This window comes from Pezoporus wallicus, unplaced genomic scaffold, assembly GCF_028554395.1.
Source record: "Pezoporus wallicus isolate ANWC-B61680 ecotype Strahan unplaced genomic scaffold, APGP_CSIRO_Pwel_v1 scaffold_6885, whole genome shotgun sequence".
In the NCBI taxonomy this organism is placed as follows: Eukaryota; Metazoa; Chordata; class Aves; order Psittaciformes; family Psittacidae; genus Pezoporus; species Pezoporus wallicus.
Genome location: NW_026638858.1, coordinates 2,028,687 through 2,054,066, shown reverse-complemented (window position 1 = coordinate 2,054,066; position 25,380 = coordinate 2,028,687). Strand labels below are relative to the sequence as shown.

The window sequence follows — 25,380 nt, the reverse complement described above, 5'->3', positions numbered from 1 at the left end:
TCAGTGTAAATACTGCACCATAGGCTTAGGTGAAGTAATTCTCTATGTTCTTCCTAACATCCTTTTCCAGCTTGTAAAACAATATGTGCCACTAATCACAGATTTTGCCTCCAAAACAGCTACAAAGCATCATTATCATATGCTTCAATTAATGACAGGGCGTTCTACTTCCTTAATGGTGTCAGATTTTGCCTGCTAAATAACTAAAAAGCATTATTATCACATCCTTCAATTAAGGTTATGCTGTTTTGCTTCCTTAACAGTGACTCACCAAACAATGCATAAGCTACAGGAAGAGAACGACATTCCTCTCTCATGCTATCTGCAGATTTGATTAACGATAAGAAGCTGTTATTGTAGTCAGTGCTACAGACAGCAAAATGCAAGATAAGCTCAGATGAGTACTGGTCTTGCAAGAACCAGCACATTTCTTCTACAGTCAATCTTATTATATAAAATACTCAGACCCCAGTTCAGAGCTTGAGAATGCAAGCTTCTAAAAAGAGTCCTACAAGATGCATTCATTTTTGTCTTGTCAATAGTTAGTATTGATCATCACTATCATATATGCATAAATGAGTCTAGAAGTACAAACAGCTGCCCTGAATACTCCTGAGCAACAGCACTGGTATTTGCTACTCGGGAAACACTATTATTTCACCATTTTTGAAAGCAGAAGGCCAACTTCTGCTGAGAACCAAAAGAGGTGACTACAGAAAAAACACTCTCTTTGGGTATGACTCTGCTCTCTTCAGATGGTTATACTAGGACTTAGCTGCAAGGTGCCCCAAAAAGGAAAAAATGTTATCCTTAAAAGGAAGGTCCCACTAACGTTTGTTTGAGGGAAGCATTCAGGTTCTCCTGAGCAAACAACAGGAGACCAAAACTGTTGTGTAATTTTTAGAAACACAGAAAAACAGTTTAAACGGATGATGAACTACTTTTTAAAGTTAGCTTCGCTTCCAATTAAATCACAAGTGGCACGGCTGAGAATGTGGTATTTTCTGCTCTGCTAGGGTGGCTGGGGTCCAGGCCATCTGCGTGGAATGCACGGCAGGACATTCCACCCTTCCGCCAGCATGGCCAGCGGTGCCAGCCGCTCCTGCAACCCGCCGAGGGGACAGGGAGGGATGATCTTTTGTTTTCCTTATTTGTTTATTTGCTTAACTCTGGCAGCAGGCAAAGGGCTCTTCTCTTGCCAAGTTCATTACTATTGTAAAATGTTCCCAATTACACTGAGTGCACTACTGTGAAGAAGAAAAATAACTGTAAAGTCTACAATTAAACTAAAGGACTTTATAGCCTTGATTTTAAGAAACGAGTGAGAGCTGGATACAACATATCTCTCCTGAGTGCTCAAGTCTATACAAATCACTCAAAAATATTTCTTCCAATTTTTTTAATTTTTTGTTAATCACCGAAGTGCTATTAGCCTCTTCACTTGGTGACCTACAAATCCTTCCAAAAGTTTACATATGTCTGTATCTGGGACTCTCCAGTCATAGCTGATTTATTAATTACTGTTTTCTACAAATGGCAATCACTATTATCCACATTAAAAGGCATGCCTGTATCTTTTTGCTTCCCATTAACTCTCTCCCTCATCCAACAAAGTTTTTTCCCCCACTTACTCAGTGCAGACAGTAATTGTTGGTGCAACATCTCACAGTCTCCTAAAGACGACCAACTAACCAAGCAGCAATATTCTGGTATAGGAAAAACTGATTCAGGAAAACCCATTCTCCTTTTCCTCAGTGGCCCCACAACCTAAATCAGCCTTTTTGTATGACTCTGCTCTGAGGGAGTAAAAAATGCTACTTAAAAGCATTTTCAAGCAAGCACCCATTATGTTTAAAAAGACAAGATTAAGAACTCAGCTGTACCACTTGCAAAACTCTGGACACCAAGTTGACTATCCCATATAGAGTATATGTACAGGACAAGTTCTTACTCATTTAAAACACGGAGTTGTTCTATGTCTGACATGCACTTCAATCATTGCATGTTTTCCTCTGAAGAGTTTGTTTTTGCTGACTTGCCTTTTATGTCTAACTTACGGTCCCAAAATGAATCATTCTCCCACTTCTCGGATCAGCCAGTGCTCTAGTAGCAGGGTCTAGGCTGCAGAAGACTGAATCCATTCCTGTGTAGCAACTAGAAGTTCTCCAAGCACAGCAAGAAACAGTACAGAACTAGACTGATACGCAGGAGCAGTGCTGTTCCTTCCGTAAGATAATCAACCAAAATATGGTACTTGTTTGAAAGGCATTATTATTAAGTCCCTTCTGCTCAGTTGGAGAGCAAAGCATTTGCTTTGTATATTAAGAAACTGATAGAAGACTCGAGCCAAGTACTAACTCTCTAATAGACTACAAGAGTAGAGAAGATCCCACAAAACCTGTATCACTTTCTCAAAAAATATGAGGTTCCAACAGCCAAGAACTAAACCCAGACATCTTTCATTGCTCTTTCACTATATTGAGATTTCACAGTTACCCTTTAATAAAAAAGGAAGCAATAACTGAACAAATGCTTGCTGTCAATCCTTAACTGGCATAAGCTTAGGAAAAAAAGATGAGAATCAGGAGAGTGAGAATAGCACTAAAAGCAAGCACTCTCTCACCCTCAAGTTAAACAAAAGGCACAGAAACTAATCAAACTGCTGCAGGCCCTCTGCCCAACTCATACCTGCCCCACAGCTTCTGCCTGCAAAATACCATGACACCAGACATGAACACTTTGAAGACAGAACATTACCCCTTCATGAAACTTTGCCACATTTCTCAGCAGAAAGGAACAAGAAAATGGACTGCTGTCTAAATCAATTTACCTAAAATAAGACATCCCTTCTTTGACATTCCCTCCCTACCCCAAGGGATTTAAGAAGCATGCATCGCCATGATCTGACAAGATCCAATAAACCAGACAGCCTCCCTCTCGCCTGCACAAGGACACAGCTGCTGTGACTCTTCATCTAGGCCTTGTACGTCCAAATGTCTTCTGTAACAGCTCAGCCAGATCTTTACTGAAGTAGGAAGTGTCAGGCAGTTCTCTAATCAAAGCTGCAATTAGACCCACGTGAAGATAGCCAAATCCTGAAAGCTGCTTTTGACACAAAAAGATCAGTAGAGCTTGTATTTTTTTCCACCACTCCTTTTCACATTCTATCTCTGTTACAGTAGCTCTGCTAAAACTTGGTATGCTTCCCAAGCAAAACTGTCACCAGCTAATCTCTAGAAGCCACCAGCACACTCTCTCTCCCCCCTCTGGCCCAGATGGATCCATCCAGAGAACAAAAACAGTTGCTCCTGATAAAACTACATGGCTGCATTTCGCAATACACTGGAGACCTCCAAAGCACTGTGCCTGAGCACAGCACACTTGGTCCTGTAACAAGTGTATTGACACACTGCCCCTTGCATCCTGGAAGCACAAATATTACTGGGAAGAAGTGCACAAAATCAGAGCTTTTAAGAGTGAGCTAAGTCACAAGAATGAACGTACTCCGAACAACAGCTAGGTAACTCCAGGTTGAACAAAATTACAGTCATCTTCAGTGAGTGACACAAAGTACAACTTGCAAAGAAAGTGAATTGAGAACATTCTGTTATAGTTTATTTTAGTAGAAAAGTTCATGTCATTTCACATTAAAGTACATTTTTGTTTTGTAAGTTACACACTGGATTTTCACATCACAAAACATCTAGCCAGGAGCATGCGGCATTAAACCACATGCACATCCTACTTCCTAACCTCTTTTTGGTCCCCTGACCAGCACAAGTTTGCCATCTGTGGCACTAAGAGAGGGAAGACATTTATCATTATTCTTCTATAGTAGCATATTCAATAAACAGGAATTTCATACATAATAGCTGCATCCAACAATGGGCAATGTGTTTTATCAAAGTCAGTCATTCACCAAAAGATTACCCACAAAGGTAATCCCTTCCTGTCCCAAGCATACACAGCATTGCGGTTAGGGAGTATTATGTCAGCAGCAAAAACTAGCAAATAAGACAAATAACTTGGAGTTGAGCTTTTTGCTGGCTATTACTATAGAGGCTGACAGAACGCAAAAGAAACCATACAGAATGAGTTTGATTTGCATTCACTTTGCTGTAGGAAGAGTCTAATTTTAGTAGAAAATCAGATGATTTACAGACTACTCTTCCAACAATGATAGGCAAGTTAGAAAGGCTAAATCTCAGCTAAAAGCTGCAGTTATGGAAAGCATGCTAAAGCAGCTATTAAAACATATCAACCTAATGAGCATTTTTTAAAAAAATAAATCACACATGTATGTTCAGACTATCACCACAAACCCCCATGAGATCTGCAGCAATTAAAGAGGATACCTGGCAAGCTGATGTGCAGCTTGTTTCTGCAATTGCCTTGGCCCCTCTACTCTGCTGCTTATCAGGGCAGCCTGACTCTGCCATCCTGACTGATTAATCAAATTTGAACTTATTTTTTTTTCCTCCCAACAGAAGCATACTCTGTCAACCTCTAGTGACATTTCTGGCTCCACAGCTGTAGCAAACAGGAACAACTCTGTATACATTTGAACAATTATTTACTTCTCAGAGGATACATTACTTAACTGAAAATGGATTATTTAGCCTGTTTTATAGAAAAAGAAGTCTTGTCTAGTACATAACAAGTTTCCCAGAGAGAACACAGCACCTAATGACACAGTTCCACAAATACACTAAGCCAGTAACTGTTGCTACCATCACTGGAGTTGGTGCTACTCCCTCTCCATCACTCCAGTTCTCTCAATCTACCCTCTGCCTCTCCCATGCACAGCTGTTTATGCAACAGTACAGTGCACTGGATCCTAGTTAAACCAAATGCTGTTTTCTTTCCATTAGTTTTAACCTGCATCACTAGCAGCTGAACCCAATTCCTAAAGAGATCCCTCAAACACTTGAGCTGGCAAAGAGAGAGGAATAAATAGCTGGAGTAGTGAAAAGAGCACTTCTCATGGGAGCCCAATTGGCCCCAAGTGCTCAGAGGACTATGGCATAAAATAGTTTTTGTGTGATATCAAGATTTTTGTTATAGGATATTGTGGTGCTTTTTATAAAGACCCGTTACTCCCTGTAAATCTGCACATTTAAAGTTCAGCTCCACAGAAAAGCCTTCAAGGTTGCCTTTACATATCCTCCAGTTGTTCCAAAACCAACTTCTGGAGAAAAGTATATGCATTAGGAAATAAAAAAATAAATGAAAATTAAAAAAAATCACAATATGAGTGTGTAGTGAGCAGAACAAGGTACCAAATGAGGTATTTATGCCAATTCTGACAAAAGAAGCTCGACAGCAGTCAATACCTCTCTTCTCACCTTCTCCAGAAAAGGAGTTTTTAAAAACAGGAAGGATCACAGTAGAAATGACTGGCCATAACTCCCAAAGTAGTCAGAGCTCACTGAGGCTCAGGCATGCTCTTCTAGCACTATGGTTGTGGCTATTACAGAGTGGTACCAACATCTGTGCTGGGTGGGACACTACAACTGGCAAAACATATACATGTCTGTTTTGCCTCAAGAGGAAAATTCTTCTCCTCAAAGTGATCCACCCCATTTCCTCCTTCTTGATGCTGTAAAAGCACTTTAACATTTTTACATTTCCAGCTCCATATTAATAATTTCACATTTACCTTTTCCGGTCTCAGTCATGAAGAGCAGCAACACATTTATTATACTGCTCTTTTTTTTTTCTCCAGCTGTATGGATAGTAGGAGAGGAAAAGCCCTGTGTAAGACAGATTGTTACTGATGCCGATTTTATGCCGTAATTTTACAGTTTTCATACTTCAGTGTTCTAATGTTTTGTTCAGAATAAATCCAAATGATACAAAATGCTGGGTTTAGGTCATAATTTAATTTTCCAAATAGTACTTGCATATTCTGCATTTTGATGCATATGCTAATACCTACCAATTAGAACCATAAGAAAGACTTTAAAGATAGGAATTAGGAGAAGAACTTTCCAAACCAGATTTATTCCTTGTATGACAAAACCAAAACCAAACATTAGCACCATTTCTCCTGTATAATGATGCAAACGTTCTCAATAGGATACAGTGCAGAGGAATTCTAATAGAGAAAAACCTAAATGCTATTTCATTCAGTACCTCCAACCTCAAACATTGCTGGAATTAAAAAAAAAAAAAAAAAAATCTCATCTGTATTTTGGCACTGCTTAAAAACAAGAGATGCCACAGTTTCTAAGTGATACAGTACGAACTTTAGGCACAGTATGAGAAATCAGTGGCATAAACACCATGGAAGGATTAAATGACAAAATCCTGTGAAGCCATATTACTACAGTATTACGGCTAAATGCTCTGGGATCTGTAGCAAAAAAAAGTCTTACTGTTTTAGAGCACTTAAAGGACCAAAAAGCTTCTATGCTCATATGCTTCTTTACACAGATGAAGGCGTATTTTACTTTTTATCAACACTGTAACTACATTAGGTTAAGCCACTGTTTCTACAGTAGCCTAAAAAAGATGAGGAGCAGTAAGATTTCACTGAATGGGAAGATCCTAATCAGTACCTTGTATTAGCAATTTAATACCAAAGAACACTGAGACAGAGCTACAGGTTAATACCAGTCATTCTCCTAGTAAAACTCTTTCTGCATTCTAAAAGCTCCTCCTTTTGCAACACTTTCCGTCAATCATTTTGCTTTTGTATTAAACCCATGTGCAAAATCGCACGAATGTATTTCTAGTGAGCATATGCTGAAATCCTCAAAAGTATTTTAGCATGGCAGAAATAGGCTGTAAAACTCTAAGAATTGCAAATTCAGTCACCTTTTAGCAAGTAGCCAGCAAGAGGCAACTCAGAAGTGCTTGGTAATACAAGACTACTTGTTTTCACAGTAGTTAAAGCTTACATTACAGCCAACTGGTCTCAGCTTTGCAGGCTTGCTTACCTCAGCATTCTGCACATTTGAAATAAATAAAACAGTAGGAAGAAGTTTATATTTTTGTTCCAGGCTGCTGCTTTCAGTATTTATGCGAGTTCATCTGTGGTTACACTGTTCCATAATGACAGTGTGAATATTCAAACTGCTACCAAACAACTTTAATACACACCCTGAGAAAAGTTATACAACGGACCACAATTTAGGGTACTTAGATGCCTGTATCATCACAAAATACTGCTAAAAAAGCAATAAATCCATCCATTAGTTAAAACAACCTTGCTAGTTGTTCAACTTTAAAACCATTTAGAACATACGCGCTTCTATTTTTAGCACTGACCAACTTTGTCAGATGCAAGCACAAGACATCCTCCTTCAAGCCACATTCTCAGTAGGAGCGCAAGACTGAAAGAAATAACACAATTTGAAAACAGGATGCACACAAGAGATTTTTTACATACACATTCCCAACTTACGTCTTCAAGGAAGACATGGGCAAGGGGAAAACAGGTTCAAGCCCAGAGCTTTACATAACCAGCAAAAACCCAAACAGAGGACGTAGATTATGCTCTGAATGCTCCTCTAACAGGAAGGCAAAGCCAAGAAGCCCTGCAGGAAACACAGGCTAGAAGCAAACTGTCTTATTTCCTATTGCTTCTGTGTTTAAAAACATCTCCAGTATGCATAAATCAAGATGTCATTGGCAGTGAAAACAGAAGCCCAGCTTAACTCCATAGCTACAAGGCTCTGTTAATCCCTCTCTAACATTCTCACTAGGGTCTTTAGCTTTCTTTTGTTCTCATAATATCAGGCTATGACAAAGAAGCTATGACAATGACACTCACAAAGGGAATTTGTATTCACTTGTCAGATACTGGGTAAAAATATCTTCCTCATCAGTACAGAACTGAGAATTGTAACAAGCAAAGGCCACTGTGGTATATGGACAATCATTCCGATTTTTAAACACGAATTTGTTTACTGTAGCACCCAAAACACTGACAACACTCACAGCTGTAGTCTAACATGGATCAGCATAGAATTCCAGCAACATTACTTGTTGGGTTTTTCTAAAGATAATCACTCTACAGAAACATTCATAGTTCATGCATCATTCCTAGTTGATGCACAAATCAGCTCTGTTTTCCACACTGCAAGGTGTAGCATGAAAAACGCTGTCCTCAGTAAACATACCGGAGGGAGAAACTGGAGCAATAGAAAGCAACAGTTCTCCACTATAAAAAAAGAATCTCCTGTTTTGACACAGCCATGCTAAAAATCCAGACAGCTTTTTTATGTCTACAAGATGTATCATACTGAAGTCTATCATGGAGGTTACAAGCATGCTGCAGCCACAGTGCATCTGAGGAAGCAGGAACTGCATTTTTAACTTCTCTTAATTTCCTTTCTACTCCCATATGAGTACTATTTTCAAAATTCACCAAAGAATTCATTAACAACTTATTTACTTGTTTTGGTAAAAGGCACACCTTCTATAGGAAAAAGGACAAAGACAACATAGCACTTAAAATCTGTGCAACTTTTCATAATAAAGGCTCTTAACAGCTTCTACAGCCTCATTTGCTCCTTTGGCATATGATGAGATTATCATTTACGTGATAAAACAGTTAATATTCACCAGGAGATTCTGGAGAATGCAATACCTGAATGAGTCAAGTTCTACTGTATTTTTAAGGAAATAGAATCTCACCAGGAAGAGCTGAGGTACGTCGAGACCCAAACGTTGAGCACTACACAAATATAAATTCTCATAAAATCTACACGGACAATAAGTACACAATGTTGTTGCAACAGTTTTGATTTAAAACCTACTAAAAAATGATGCCAGAGAAGAACAGCAGGTTTTCAAAGTCCTAAAGTGAGAACAGTTACAAAGAATATAAAAAGGTCATTTCCAGTCACTACACAAACCTGATTTATTCTCAGCATGATACCAACAAATCAGAGGTAGCATTTCAACTGATCAGCTGTTTGAACTGGCTTGGTTATATATTACTTCTTGCAGTCCCCCAACAGAACTGTATTTTCTTCACCTTCATACTTAGATACTATTTATACGTCTCCTGATTAAGGCTTTTCTCCTGTACTTATACTACAGAAATAAAATAAAGCTAGGATTATTAACTTAGCATGTTACTACCCATAACACTTTAAAAATACAAAGATTATTTAGGTTACATGCTGAGATCTCTCTTGTGTATATGCAAGCAAACAAAATAAAAGCACCAACAAGGAAAGCACTCACCTAATGAGACAGGAAAAAGTAACCATTCTTTTCTATCAAGGATCCTCACCATTAGCATTTTGGGGGAGAGAAAATTCACTTTAGCACTGTTAATTGTTAATTACAATGTTAAGTGCCAATTACATTTAGAGAAAGCACCTTCAATCCACGATCTTTTTGTTTCGTATTTCCAGTTGCTAAAGTAATTCCTAGTGAAGAATTATGATTAGTGAACTGTGCGTTAACATTAACATTATATTGGAACTCTTTAAAAAACAAAAACCAACCAAAAAAAAAAATCCAAAGTATTACCATAGACTGAAACCCTTCAGACTGTGACAAAATTTAATAAAACTTCAGAAGCTTCAACTCAGAATAGCCAAGAGGAGTATGCAAATTTAAAGTATTCAAATTGTTCAGGAAGCACTGCAGGTTCAAGAAGACCAAGGCCAATGTACCATCTGGCATCCCCCAAAACACATCCAGGATTCAAGCAGATATTTGTTTTTGAGAAAGAGCTATAATAAAAACATAAGCAATACAGATTAGAGAAACAACAGCAGATTAATAATACAACTCATATGTAACCATGTGGTCTTGTTTCCAAATTTCTTTCTTGGGAAGAAACTAAAAAAAAAAAAACCAAACCACACAAACCACAAACACACACACACACACACACACACACACACATATATATATATATAAAAAAAAGGTGTATTTTCACCTTTAGAAAACTAATAATAAAGGAAGCGCACAATCATGATTCAGTATTAACATCCTGGGATACTTTAATTCCACAGAATTTCAAATCTTCCAGAACCAATTCTTTTTCCCTCATTATTATTGCATTAGCAATATCATTAAAAGTTACTACATTGATTAATGATAAGTCGAAACACAGTCACAGTCCCAAAGGTGTCATTTCAACAACAGGGAACAGTAAATAACCAGAAAACCAGTGACTTCATCATGCCTAAGAACCACATGCTGTAATTCAGGACCTCAAAACAAATACAAGAATGAAATATGATAATAAGACAGCTGACTTAATAACAAGTCTGAAAAGTTGATCTTAGTCCAAAAAGTATTAATGTAAAACAAGGAGGAAAAGATAATTCTTAATCTTTCTGTAAAACATATCATGGAAGTGCAAATGCACAAATAACCCTGACCTAAAAAACAGAAGAAAAAGTGTTCCAGTAGTACTTCTTAAAGTTTTCCAAGTTTAAAGTCAAATCACAAACTTAACACAGTTAGCACTTTTGCAAGAAGAAACAGATACTGGAAATTAGTGTTACAAAAGTTATTTTAGAAGGGAGATATATTTTTGTCCCTCTATAACAATCAAATTTTTATGAAGCATTTCAATTTCCTGTACGTTGAAAGGGGAGATATCTGTGAACAGAAGATTAAGCTTTACCATCCTGTTATGTAAATGTGGTCTGGATATCTACCTTTGTATTACAGGACCATGCATCATGAAAAACAACAGCCTACCAAGCCTAATATTCCTTTTCTGACAATGACCAACCCTGAACTGATTCAGAAGACTCCACAGACCTCTGGAAATGCAGCTAATTGCCCAACACCATATGCCAGGAGAAATTTCTTCCTGGCTCTGACTGGTTGGCTTTTATGCATGAACTGAAAGTCGGTATTATCCTAGCTAGTATTCTTGCTAACATGGTTAATTTTTACAGAACTGATTTATTTACACCTTAGTGAATCATACAACTTGAACCACACAGCTCAACTATGAGTTGCATACAAAAATTCTCCTATGTATTAACATTCTGCCCTTCTACTGCTACGCAAGATGCCAACATTGTTCTTTATTCTTAAAGCATGCTGGCAAGTCAGTTGTCTTTAAACCCACTTTTGCCTTATTCCCCTCCCATTTTTGAACTTGCTGTTGCTTTTTCACATGATGAAGCAGAACAAGTATTTATTGAAGCTTAGTTAATCTGAAGTTCTTCTGGATTTGATTTTGTAACGAGCGTATTGAAGAAGTCATTCTTTAGAGGTCTGAGTCAGTGCCTGCTGTGATACTCACATTGTCATTTTACTACTAAAATGAAAAAATGGTGCAAAGAAGCAAATCCAAAATGAGATTTAAAAGTAATTAACAGTTTCATGTTAGTAGGTGGCTGTCACTCTAGAACAATATTTGTTTTAAGAACCCTGGGTTAATGAGTAGCCCATGGCCATATGATAACCAGAGTCTTCCTTGAGAGATTAGACTCATTTTTTTACAATTTTATCTCACAATATTTTACTTCATGTCCTGTGCACTCCACCCACATCACTCATCTCCAGGGATCTTAGGGAAACAAGCCATGATGATAGTTCTTGTGAGCAGCCACATTATTACTTTCAGTGGGAACATGGGTCCAATTTGGAATAGTTGTTCCCACAGCTCTTTGGTTCTGCCTTCTATTACTCCATGTAAAAAGTCCATACACTTGTGCATATACTAACAAAAGGATAAGGGCAGAGACAATTTTGCTTAGACTCCAAGAAACTTCATCGTGGCAACATCCTTTTAGAATGATGTGGTATTTTCATCCAAAACCTACCGAAGCTAGGATGCATTATCCCTCTTATTTTTGGTAATACAGACCAGAACTACTTCATGGTTTGGTCAACAAAAACAAACAGGTGAAATTAAATCTCCTTCCATCTAGCTAGTAAAGCTTTGTGTGCTATTTTTAAAAAAGTATAAAATTTAGGATAGCGGATCACAGAATTAAAAGGAAAGGGGGAAAAGAACACCTTTGCATTTCACTTTCCTAGGGACAAAACGCTCTGGGTGGATTAGGTTTGCATGTGCAGTCTGGCTCCCCTGATACAACAGCCTTTGACCTCCTCCAAGCCTCATATACTTTTTCATAGCTCATTTAACAGGTATCTAGTTTGACTTCTGGAGTATTTGACTGACATAATAAGAGCAGCATACATGAGGCAGTTACTAAACTCTGGTTTCAAAGGAAATGACAGAGGATGCAATTTTGCTCAAAGTTTCACATCTCAGGCCAATCGCATTTCACTTTCTATCACACTATCAAATCAAGCCCTCCAGAAAGCAGATGTTCTTTCCCACTGGAGTACTTTGTAATCCACTAAGGGTGCATTGATCTGGTAGTTAGGTGCCCTCAAGTTCAAATCTCACATCATTCAGGAGACATCAGTGTTTCTCCATCTTAGCCCTCGAGACTGATCAGTAGTATCATTTGGTCTGACTGGTGATATCATCAAACTGCACACACTGATTTTGGGCATAACTATGACTAGAACCTTTGTCTGTGAAGTCACAAACCAAATCAAACCACATCCACAGCTATTATAAGAAAAAGTGTGCTAAGTCCACAAGTAGAAAAAATACCACAAGCAAACCATGAGACAAGACTATTGGCCTAGGGATTATAGTGCAGCAATAATGTTTGCAGCCACAGGCAACTGAAAAGTCAGAGACAGCAACACAGTGTACTGTGATACATGGGTAATATGTTGCAGACATCTATTTGCAAAACATGCATGTGATAAGCTATGCCACAGACATTTATCTGGATGAACAGTAAATTACTCCTTTAGGTCAAGCATGTCCTGGAATTTCCCAGATTAAAGTTATCTGGCATTTGTTTTGACAGCTACGGTTCAATTATAAACAGCAATTTTACTCCTGTGCGAAGATACTACTGTGTGCTGGTTTATAAAAATATCAAGGCTTTAGTAATAATGGAAAATAATTATTCCCTTATTATACCCAGACAGGAAATGATGGTGTATGTGTTAGCAAATCTTATTACACATATAAGCACCATCCTTATTCCTGTATTTGATTCCTCTCTGCTCAAATTCTGTCTGCTGACTTGAACAGCAATGGCTGTTCACAACACTGGGGACCATCAGCCTGGTGGTCTCTCATGCACTCTCAGGTTTGCTCTCCCCACCTGCCCCCAAAAATTTTTACTGTTTTGTTACTGCAAGAATACTTTTCTACACAGCAAGTCAAATTAAGTTAAAAGAGTGGATCTGAACTGTATCTGTTAAAACATATTAAAACCTTGATGGAAGTTGTCATTCAGAAACTAAACAATCTCCATGGTAGCTTAATTCATGATGTCCACAGAAATATTTAACACCCTTTCATTTTACATTTTTGGCTTTGCTTAGAAATTCTGTGTTTGCACATAGCAAACACACCCTAAACAAGTAGAACCAACGTGTTGAAATGAGTCTGTCTTTATAATAAAAGTTACTTCCTTCTCAAGAAATTTTTGCCAAATAGAAAACAAAAAAAAAAAAAAAAGAAGAGCCCATGTTTTAGAATAAAATGTTTGAACATGGGAATTTAATACCAAGCAAGAGTATTTCATTTACTTAGAAAAAGTACTCCATACATTTCTGCTGGTAAAAAAAAAAAAGGGGGGGGGGGAGAGACAACCAGCGAGTGATTTTGTCCTGCAAGGTCCTGGATATTTATACTGCATGTGTTTTATGAACTGCAGAAAATATTTTTTCATTAAAAAGATGACTGATTTCAAGTGTTCCCAACCAGTCAACCTCAGAAGTTTTCACTCTACCTAAAACCAAGGTGAACTTGATTTAAACAAAAGCATTGATTCTATTAACAAGAACGAGAAAATGCAAGTCAGTGAACACGCAAATAATAATTTTGCTGACCTGGAAAGTTATACCACATATAGCAACAGCTGCCTACATGTCAGTGGATGACTGGTACATCCTGCCTGAAACAAGCCTGGAAAACACTTAGAAACACTTTAAAACAAGCAAACAAATAAACAGACAACTTATACTATATACCTTATAGTACTGCGTGAAAACAGAAGGCCACACTTTGAAAAGTAAGCCAACCACATTGCCTATGAACTTGCAGCTGAATTCCTAGCTGTGCATTAAAAACATTAACACAGAATCTCCCCTTTCACAGATGAGTTTTCATAGTACTTTATTCCACCAGCTCAAGCCTCAACAAGCTCAAGTGACTCAGGCCAGTACCTTCATACTGAAAAGAGTGGGGCAAGAAGAGACAACCTCAGTACAGACACCGGGGTTGTAAGAATACAAATCGCCATATTCAGCATTCTGAATAGCACCCATAATGCAAAGCTAAAAGCTGTGCTGTGCCAGACCATAAGGTAAAACCCTACCATATGCCTAATAAGAAACATTACTAAACACATCCAAAATAAAAAAATTCAGGTTACCCTTCAAAAATCGCTCACAACCAACAGCACCGCAATAATCAAGTAAAGGAAGGACCAAATAAGAACAATTGCTGCTAGATGCTCGTCGAGGAATACTGTGCAGAAGACAGCATACTCCTTAATGCCTGAAAAATCAAGCAGCAGAGGGGCATCCAGAAGACTCTCTACCTTACAAGATCAAGACTAGAACTGAAAAAGCAAACAAAACAAAATCTATAGACATTAGGCTGAAGTATCCCCTTTGCTATTTCTTGTCCAAATTCAAAAATCACCTAATTAAAAAAAAATGGCACTATCTGGTTACAATAAAAAGGAGACACACACAAGAGGTGTACATATGTCAGAACTGCAGGTTAGCACATGCGCCCCAACAGCACATGCGGCCCAACCAGAAATTACAGATTGAATAAGAAAGGCTGGCTCGCAGAACAAAATAAGATGACACTGGAGGGAACTAGGTACATCTGGGGATTTGGATAGCCTAGACCAGAACAGGCAAATACTCTCATTTCTAACCTTATCCCTTTCCTAGCAGAGATTCAGATAACCTTATATGACACAACCAGTGCTTGTGGCTTTTTGAATGTAGGCTGGTGAGCCCTAACTTTAAAGGGTACCAGCCCCCTGCTACATCAGTAGGTGAGATTTATCCAGTTGACATGGAGCTGTAGTACTAACATGGTTTTGTTCAAGACAGTCTATTAATATAAACAAGGGATACAAATATGCCCAGAAGCTTTTCCTTTCTTCCCCAAGTACATCTGTCAGTCTAATAAAAGTTATTACCCATCACTAAAAATTCGGCTCTTTTTAAATCTGATGGAAAGCAGTCACACACTAACACTTTATTAGACATGCCAATTGTGAAGGCTACAGACTGGAGTTGCAGCAACACCTGGATATCATCAGAGAAGACTGACTGAAAAGAAAGTTATCATTTATCACACCTGACCCAAACTTTAAACCACAGAGTTAACTCTGTAACTTGAGCCCATCCACAAAGTAAAAAAACTTGGTGTAAACACAAGGTTTAGGCAAAAAACCTTGGTGTAAAAAACACATCTCTACCCAGTTTTGCATAACCAGTTAAGGTACACTGTAAGGAACAAAGCCTTTCCTGAACACTCCCTGCTGTTTTATGATGAACCATACAAAATAAAGTTCTTAAATTAGGAAATTCTAGGCTGAAGGCACATTAAGGTTGTAAAATGAAGCAGTTAAAGTCTCATGGTCACCTCTATGCAACCCACTTCACACAAATTCTGTGCTTTATATATAAATACTAGAAGACATCTCAGGTGAAAGTCCCAACTACTAACACCTTTCAGTGTAGTGAAGGGTCAGCAGGAATCCAGCCACTGAACAATGATAAATGCATTCAGTGAACACCTCTCTAACTGTAATAGGGGAGGAAAAGGAGAAAAAAAAAAAAAGTATGCAGCTATATTCTGAAGAGCTTGAGTTACCAGATGCAGACTGTTTAAAAATAGTTTTCTGCATGCTTACATTCTAGCTTACTGGATTTACTCTCTGAATGTTCAGAGAAAGAAGGAATTTAATCTATGACAGTCATTCCTGTCTTGATTCCAGTTTAGTTTCTGCCATTCTTCAGGGCCTTGACAACTGTATCTAAATTCTGGGAGTTTTTTCTGGTTGTTCTGCAATGTTTTTTGGGGGAGTGTGGGAGGGTTGTTTGTTTGGCTTGCTTTTCTGTTATTTGGTTTGTTCTGGGGTTGTTTTGTTTTGGTTTTGAATGTGTGTGTTCAATGGTCTTTTTCCACAGTTAGAAACAGCTTTGAGGATTGTATGAAGAACTTGCAGCCTGACCAGTTTCTCTTGGCTGGCAAAATAAAACTAAACACACAACGCTACCATTATTTCCCCTCCAAATGATAAAAGTCTAGTACTGCTGTTCAGCCATTTACAGTTATATTCATCATTCTAACTGCAAAATTAGATTATTTTAAATTACTGCACACTGTCTCAGGAGCAGGGAAACTCCTAGAGTGCAATTGTTTGAAGTGTTGGAACAAGGTCATGAAGCAAGAGTTCTTAAGCTACAACAGTCACCAGTGATATTATACACAACACGACTGCAAAAATAATATTTTTTAGATCACACTTATCCATTATAAAGCTCAGTACAATGAAGGACCAAGTTTTTGTGATTTTTTTTGTTGTTTTTTTTTTTTTTTTAATTGAAGAATAATATGAGTGGGAAAACTGCCAAGGCAGGCATTAAAAAACTTAACCTAGCAAGTTTCATAATCTTTGCACTGATTGTAGAAGGCTAAACGTGGGTTAAAAATTATGCACAATTTTACTTCAGTAGTATTCCACTAGCAGAAACCCACATTAAAGATGTTTAATAGGTCAGCAATGACTGCAGATTATGCAGATCTGACAACGCTGAGTCCAAACTTGCATACACAGCTATCTAAAACTTGCAGTCTCTTATTAATTTTACTCTTTCAAGTATACTTGCTCTGGGCCGACATCCAGTAGATGTAACAGATGGGAACTGCCAGCGAAATATGGTAAAGCTATGTAGGCCACCATGCGTGAACCAAGCTTCCCAAAAACTCTCTTGAATGAGATTGCCGAGTTCAGCCAGGCACCCAAAATACCGCCTACCATCTTCACATTCACACCGTGACAGAGCCAGCACTTTTCTCAGGTAGATGAAACATGATTTAGAGTAAATTATGAACCCTGAGTTACTCATAAATATCCAGTTCACTATGAGTATATTTATAGTTTAGACATAAACTGAATGTAACACAGTAGGACAGCAACTGTGCCAGTGCTCTGAGGCCATTACCTGCTCCAAGATGCCAGCATTATCATAGCATCTCCTGTTTTCAGATATTCTGCAGTTCTTCCAAACAATTCGGGCAGGAGGATACATCATCAAAAAATTGTTAATTATTTGCAGAGTAATTACCACAAATAATCACATTAGTACATGAATACATTCAACTGATTGAAGTTCTTGCTGCCACCAAAAAGAGTGTTCCCTAAGCTTTACATTCCCACCAGCTCCATAGCGCTATTAACATTATTCATGTAGCTACACAAACAGGCTGCAGGAACTCATTTAGCTGAAAACTAACCTTAGGAAAGGAAAAAAAAGATTAGTTTTCAGTCAGATGAGCATCTTAACCTATCAACCTTCCTGAATACTGATGCTAGCACAAAGAAGAGGTTAACACGCAGAGAGATGCAAGGAAGGAGTATTGCTACCTTTTAGAATGCTCAACTCCTTCTAATGAAAGTAATAGCTCATTTTACTCTAGGGACCTCAAGACTGATCTACTCCTCCTGTCCTGCAATAAAATCCCTGTTGGAAAAGCAATGCACCCGTAAGAACAAACCAGTATTCACATGCATTGTCCTGACCAAATGAAAGTAACTGCCTAACAGATAAAAATTCCATGGTCTGCTAAAGTAGCACAGGTTTCAAAATGCAAGATTTATTTGGCCTTTTCTCCAAGAAATCAATAATTAACTTTACCAGGACACTTTAAGGAGCAAGGCCCTGCAATTTTTTGTGATTTGTTTTGCACTACAGCAGAAAAGCCTTAACAGTGATAATCCCAGTAATATAACTGAACACTTTCAGAACCAGAGACATGAGGGAACAACATGCCCCAAAAGTTTAAATTGCTCTCATTCAGTCTCAACTCCTTTTCTAAAACTATGATGGCCCTGGAAACTCATGTTTCAAACAGCACCTTTCCACTACTATACTAATGAATATTACAAGTTAATATTTAATGGAGATAGTCTTTCACCTGCAGAATATACTAGTTGTTTTCACAGCTAACTTCTGGTTTAGCAGAGGTACAGTGCTCAAGTATGACAAGTATATGAAATAACACAGAAGTCTCCTAAGTAAACAGTGAACTGAGTGCAAGTGGCTCACAGACCTAGATTTATCTGTGGAGAATAAACCAGGACCCCATAGGTAATGTTACACCTATAAATAGAAGTAAATAAGGAACACATGAATATTTCCTGCCCAATGGGACTGGACATATCTGGTTTACTGGTTATTTTCAGCTTCCACAAAGTGAGGAAAAGAGCCTGTGAAGCCAACAATGTGCAGGGAATGTAATGCAAAGGAAACACCTGTTGTGAGATCAATTAAAAACTAGAATGTACATACCATTTAAGATGTGAAAGGTGAGAAACTGCAGCAAAATTTCTAGGGGGAAGACCGCCTTATAAAGGCAGGAGACTTTCTTCACTTAAGATGACTAAAGGGAAGACAGGGGAAAACATTCCTTACGGTTACAGGAGCTGACAAAGTTCTAATGCTTTTCCCTTCTTCCTATTTTTAGAAATATTTGCTATAATTAGGAAGTTTCAAACTGTACCTAGAATAAAAATCATTACCTGCATTTTTACATAAAGGCCTGCTAGGCAAAGACAACAGTACTCTTTGTGGTTCAACTGTATTACGCACCACCAACCTGACAGCTAAGTATCCTGCATGATTTCTAACTGCTCCCACTACATGATGCACTCCTTACAATTAATGACCTTGATGGTCCCTAGGGGTCCTTTACAATTTGAGATGTTCTATGATTTTATGATAATGCATCCTGTTCAAAAGCAACCAAGATTTAGTCTAACAGCTGAAAAAAAATAGTATATTGGATTTTTACTGACTCAGAACTAGAACATTTGTGTGTTCTTTTTCACATCTAGTCCTTAGCTGTTCCAGCTCAAGACTAGGACTTCTCTGCATAACAATATTACTCATATTTCACCATAGTGTTTCTTTAACTGGACAGTGTCTTAGGGCCTTATGAAGATATTTCTTAGAAACTTCCATAAACGGAGAATGGATGACAACAATCAGCAGGATATTTTACTTTATTCAAAATCACTGCTAGGATAATGTGGCAAAATCCTAAATCCAAACCAAGTGGAAAACCTGCTAGCTTTATTTTAAGTAATAAAATTTGTAAATGTCATTTACAAAGGACATTCATAAGTAAATAAAACAAATGCATGACACACAGGCCTTCTGTACTAGCCAAACCTAGCAGAGTGCAGTCCTTGAGGATTTCTCTTACACCACTCATTAAAAATCCTCAGTATAGCATATATTAGGAAAAACTGAATTTGCACAGTTACTGTGCCGTCTTAATAAAATACACTGTCCAGCTACCTGTCCTGGTCAGATGATGACTACGCAAGGCAGTGCATATACATGGTACTTATGATGCATTAACTGCCATTAAAATTTGCAAGTGAGAAGGCTGTTATATTGGGTTAGACATTATTCAGTTTACAGCTGTAGCCCCTTGCTCCATCTTGCAGATTACAGAACACTTGAGTAGACCAAACCTGACTGCTCCATCTTCTGGCACAAATGTTCTGATCAGGGCTTTGCTGCTTCTACCGTCTATGTTTTCCTGATTTTTCTAGGCCATTGCTTTTCTAACTGTCCTTGAAGCTGAAGATGTGGGATATGAGAAAAGGATAACCTTCAGTCATTTTTAGCCCTCCTTTCCAAGTCAACAGTACAACATATGAAAGGACAGATAATTGAGCAGTGGATGACATGACAGTATGGCAAGCAAGACCTATAACTTACAAAACTAAAGACAGGAGGAATCCCTACTGCAGGCAGCCCCTTCTCTTTTACTCCATTTACACTCTCTGGGAGAAGGAGCTTTGAATCTGTAGAAAGGCAGAAAGATAATACGCTTGTGTAGTTAGTATGCTACCACAACTTATTTCTTACTGTCAGAAATCTCTGCACAAGACCTAGACATCCTGCTTTCCACAAGAAAAAAAGTTTTATTACACAACAGTTTTGCATCTAAGTTTTTAACAAGCAGTCTGCCCTCAGGGAAAAAATAATATATAAATAAAAATAAATTAAAAAAAAGTCTAGTCACACTAAACCATGTCACCCAAAGCTTTGTGCAACCTGCCCTTGAACACTGCCAGGGATGGAGCATTCACAGCTTCCCTGGGCAACCTGTTCCTGTGCCTCACCACCGTCACAATAAAGACCTTCCTTATACCTAACCTGAACTTCTCCTGCTTAAGTCTGAACCCATTACCCCTCATCTTGTCACTACAGTCCCCGATGAAGAGTCCATCCCCAGCATCCTTACAGGCCCCCTTCAGATACTGGAAGGCTGCTAGGAGGTCTCCATGCAGCCTTCTCTTTTCCAGGCTGAACAGCCCCGACTTTCTCAGCCTATTACGGGAGGTGCTCCAGTCCCCTGATCATCCTCATAGCCCTCCTCTGGACTTGCTCCAACAGCTCCATGTCCTTCTTATGTTGGGGACACCAGAAGTGTACACAGGACTCCAACTGAGGTCTCACAAGAGCAGAGTAGAGGGGAAGGATCACCCCTTCATTGAAGATTTTAGAGGTAGCATTTCACTTCTTGAGGATGCAGAGTTTTTCTTGTCCTCAGAGGCATTCCAGTAGCAGTTGAGAGGGAATGCCATTAGTTTACTGAAACAATGAAAAAATGGAAGATCCTTCCCCCTCCCCGCCTATTTCCTAAGACCCTCTGATCTGGTCTACATGCTGAAGGCTTTTCAAGTAGGCTATACAAAGCTCCCCAGCTCATTTCTGCAGAGGTACGGTTGTGTTTTTTTTCCCCCCAGTTTAAGATGCATCTACCCAGTTGTTTTGTCATCACAACTATGTTAAACTGTTGCAGTTTTCTTAGTTTCAAACAGCACAGTCTATTAACCTGCTAAAATACTACTATGGTACAGATGTAGCCTCAAATAATGTTTTGTGGTTAACAGGTAATTATTAGTAAAATACTTGGTTTCTCTCTTACTTTTTTACACAGAAGTTCACAAAAAAGGCTACAGTTCACAGTCCTCTTCTATTACAAAAAAAATGCATTGTGGCATCAGGCATCACAGCTGAAGATTAAAATTAACTGACACTGTGTGAAGTTTACTAGTACCACTAATATGTTTTACTCTTTTTTAATGACTTTTAAAACAGATTAAAGAGCAAGTTTCCTAACTGAAGGAACAATCCCCATCTTTGTTGCTACTTTGAACTTCAAAAGCAGATCGATACTATTTGTAACACAAAAGCCTAGAATCTCTTCCAGAGAGGATAATATAGATCTCCATTAGATGTTGGTGAGCAAAGCAATTAAGCAACACTGATCTCTAGTCAAAACTGCACTGAAAATATATTCTATGCACAGCAAAAAAAAAGCTCAGAATAGTTTGGGTTTGGTGTTTTTTCTGTTGTTTTGTTGGGGGTTTTGTTTATTTGCTTTTTTTTTAATGGCAAGCATGCACTGCAGAAACCATGGTCTTTCACCAATATCTGTATTAAGGCTATGTTCAGTAGAAGGGCTTAACTAACTGACCACAGAAAAGACTTCAGGTTTATTCTGGTGCTAAACTGCATGCTGTAATATGTCAGCAGCTCCTTTCTTTCTTTTTTTTTTTTTTTTCCTTTTCCTTCAGCTTTCTCCCCTAGGACTTGTCTGGACTTTGAAGGACTTGGCTGAACAGAAGGCGGCACCCAGAGAAGTTTTGCTGTGTGACCACATAAGCCTATAGACATTTGTTAATCCATAATAAATTTATTATTGTTTATAAGCTTCAGCTTCCATTTTCTGTATATTAAGCACTCTGAGGCGATCAGAGACACTTGAGCTGCTGCCCTGCATGGTATGATTACAACTTACCCTTCCCCCACTTTCCAAGAGACCACAATTGAAGGGTAGGACCAGCAAGGAATAAAGCAGATCTCATGATAAATCATCTATTGGATAAATGCGACAGAAGTTTGAAGGGTAGAAATCTAGAAGAGAAGTAACTGTTACTGCTGCCTAATTTAACACCCACTTGAAGGTTAATTTCTCAGTTATTACTAAGCTAAACCACAAGGTGTTTCTCACAGCAAAACATTAAGAACACGAGACATACAAGAAGGGTATAGAAAGTACATGGAAAGCTGGAACTGCAAACCAGCACATTACCAAAGGAGTTAGGAATAAGAAAGATCACACTATTAGCAGTGACACTTACTCAGGAGAGAGTGACAACACCAAGAAGGAGACCAATACAGTTTGCTCTGCAGAGTCACGGAGATCAACACAACCTGATGGGTTACACCAAGTGACCCGTTTTCCTGCTGTTTCAGCAGGCTTTTCTGGAGCCCTTTGCTTCTCATACAGAAGACCCAAACAGCTGAAGCCCAACAAGGCCGAGCAAGTGACATTACCCAAACTTCTGCCCTAGCAGGGTAATGTTCTTAGTTTCTTTCTCAAACAGCAAGAAGGGCATTTTCATTTAGACACACAGTTGCCAACAACAGCCATCCTGAGTTAGAGATCTAAGAAAGGGTCTCCCAGGCCTTCTACTCCCTAACACCTTTAAAATATCAATGCTCTCCCTTCTTGCCATAACCCTCCCCAAGTTCACACAAATGTAACTAGCAAAGTTTTAAAGGAGAAAACATTAAGAGCATCAGTGGGACAATACTGGGTTTGGTCAGGCAAGAAATGTATCAGGAAATAGCTAAGAACAAGTGAGTAACACACAAGTGACTCAGGATCCATTCCCATTACAATGGGGAAAACAGGCAAGTCTTTTTTCCACACATGCACCATTCCACCCACCCCAGGTAAAAAAAGTACAGAGCAAATGCCAATTTTTTTCATAGCAACTTCAAAAAGGACAAAATATTTTTCACGAGAAAATTGGCACATTAACATACTGAGAGTTTGACTGAACTATACCTTGATTCTTTTCTGATTTACAACATAATTCTCACAAAATAAGTCCAACTGTGTACATGAGGCATTTTGAGTCATACAAGCATCTTGCATGAGTTGCAACTTTTGTAATTACAGTGGCACTTTCTGACACATCAGCTTTTACTTTTACAAAGTAAATAAAGCAGACCACCTGTGCTTTGTGGCCATCATGAAGCCTATCAAAACAAGCTTCTCATTTATATTTTCGTTAAGATCAAGTAAGAATAGAGTGCAGCCCTTTGACTTACAAGGCACAAGTGTTGCAGTACACAGCATACAGACCCCTTCACATGCCACAAATACTGCACTTCTACTGCTCAGCTTGCAGGAGAAAAACGCAGCCATCAGCTACTGAGCATTCACTCCATCACAGTGAGGAGTCAAACTTCCAGTAAAACATAACTGGTATTAACAACAGCTCAAGTGTTGGCCACATCTAGTTTGAAGATAAGTAACAAATGCCATATTTTCACCAGCAAACAGTCCAGCTGCAGACAAAAGGCGACAAACACAAGTGACCTTTCTAATATACCACATCTAGCTTCTGTGACAATATGGTTTATGTTGTATTCTAGGAGGCAACTCAGATGGTAAAGATCCCATTCAGGAACCAGACTAAACTACTGTAAAGAAGGCAGCAAGTTATCGCTGCTACACTAGTTTCACTGAAGCATAAACCCACTGCTCATGTGATTTTGAAGCATAATTATTCACAGTTCACCTGAGTGTAGGTCACCAGCACAATTCATGCAAGAAGGAACCGAGTTATCTTGCTCGGGATACTGGTAGCATATCAGGTCACTCCCATCAACTGCATCTCCCTCTCCTGCACTGAGGTTTTCAGACCTCAAACCAGCAGCAAAGCGCTTGCTACCTTCTGCCTCCACATAATTAGCACTATTAATCCTAGGCTATCCAAGCCCCCTGGCGTGCCTCTGATTTGGCTTTAATCTCTGCCGGGGCCTCTTCCTCCTCTCCACAGAAAGCCATTTAAACCTTGGCAAGCCTTTCGGTTTAAAGTGATGTTCTGTCGCAGAAGGATTATTCCCACACGGTACTGGTGGGAAGCACCTGCAATGCCTGTCCTCCTTTAACCCCTTGAAAAACAGACGAAAGTTACTTTTTCAGAGGGCGACCGCTTGGGACGAGGCGCGGGCTCCTCCGCACCTCTTCCTTCCCGCAGGCGCGGACGGTTGCGCCCAGCGCAGCTCGGCTCCAGCCGCCTCCCCGGGCGCTGCACCCGCTGTCCCCGCACACCCCGTCGCCTTCTCTCACCTCCACCGCAAGAACTGATTAGTCATTTGCGCCGCCCGCGGGGCGTCCCGCTCCCGACAGCCAGCCGGCGCCTCCCCGCTCCGCGCCGCGGGGGCCCCGCGCTCCCCCACCGGCTCCCCCCACTGCCTGGGAGCTGGGAAGCCAGCCCAGGCCGGGGCCGCTCCGGCGGGTGCATGTCCCCCGCGGAAGAGGGGGGCCCCACTCACCCCATGAGCCAGTCCATGGCTGGGTCCCGCCGCGCCGGGAAGCTCCCGCGGCCGCCGACTCGCCGCTCACCGCCCGCTCATGGGTTGGCCGCCGCCGCGGGCGCAGGAGCCGGGCTCCGGGCCGCTCGCTCACTGCCGGGCTGCGCGGCGAGCTGCGGGCGGGGCTGCCGCCGGGTCCCCTCCTCAGCCTGACACTCGCGCACTGGCGCGGCCGGAAGTAAACACACGGTGCTGGCTGCCGCCAGGCGCCAACCCGGAAGCGGCCCCCTGCTTGCCCCTCCTCCAGCTGCCTCCCGGAGCACTCTGGGAAATGTAGTCCGGGAGCTGCCGTGAACGCTTCTGCGGCCAGAGGGTTCCGGGGCGGAGGGGCGCGGGGCTTCTCAAGGGACTTCCTCGGGGCTGAGGCATCGAGAGGGTGAGGAAAGCTTGGAGCTTTCACAGGGCCGCCAGGCACTCACCCAAGCCATTCACATGTGGAGACGGCTGTTCTCATCCCTTCTGGCATCCTGAGAGAGCCCCAGAGCCTTGGAGGTGGGACACAGGCTGGCTGCCTCCTCCCCCTGCCTCGTCCTTCCTGGTGCTGATGCACCTTGTGCTCCACAGTCTCCCCTTGGACTCAAAACCTCTCCTTTCTTAGTTCCTCTAAGTGCGAAAATCGTAAGCTCCACAAAACCAGCGGGAAGTACCTGCCCACACCCACAGGCAGTCTGACACCGC

General features: G+C 40.0%; 1 protein-coding gene across 1 annotated transcript in view; it reads right to left on the bottom strand.

Annotated features, from left to right (window-relative positions):
• The window catches only part of MOB2 (MOB kinase activator 2), a 120,098-nt gene extending 95,292 nt beyond the window's left edge, over positions 1 to 24,806 (bottom strand). Inside the window, exon 1 of the mRNA XM_057412892.1 lies at positions 24,664 to 24,806. Coding sequence (XP_057268875.1) covers positions 24,664 to 24,680 — 17 coding nt within the window. The 5' untranslated portion in view covers positions 24,681 to 24,806. The remainder of the gene's footprint in view (positions 1 to 24,663) is intronic.
• Between the last annotated feature and the right edge of the window lie 574 nt (positions 24,807 to 25,380).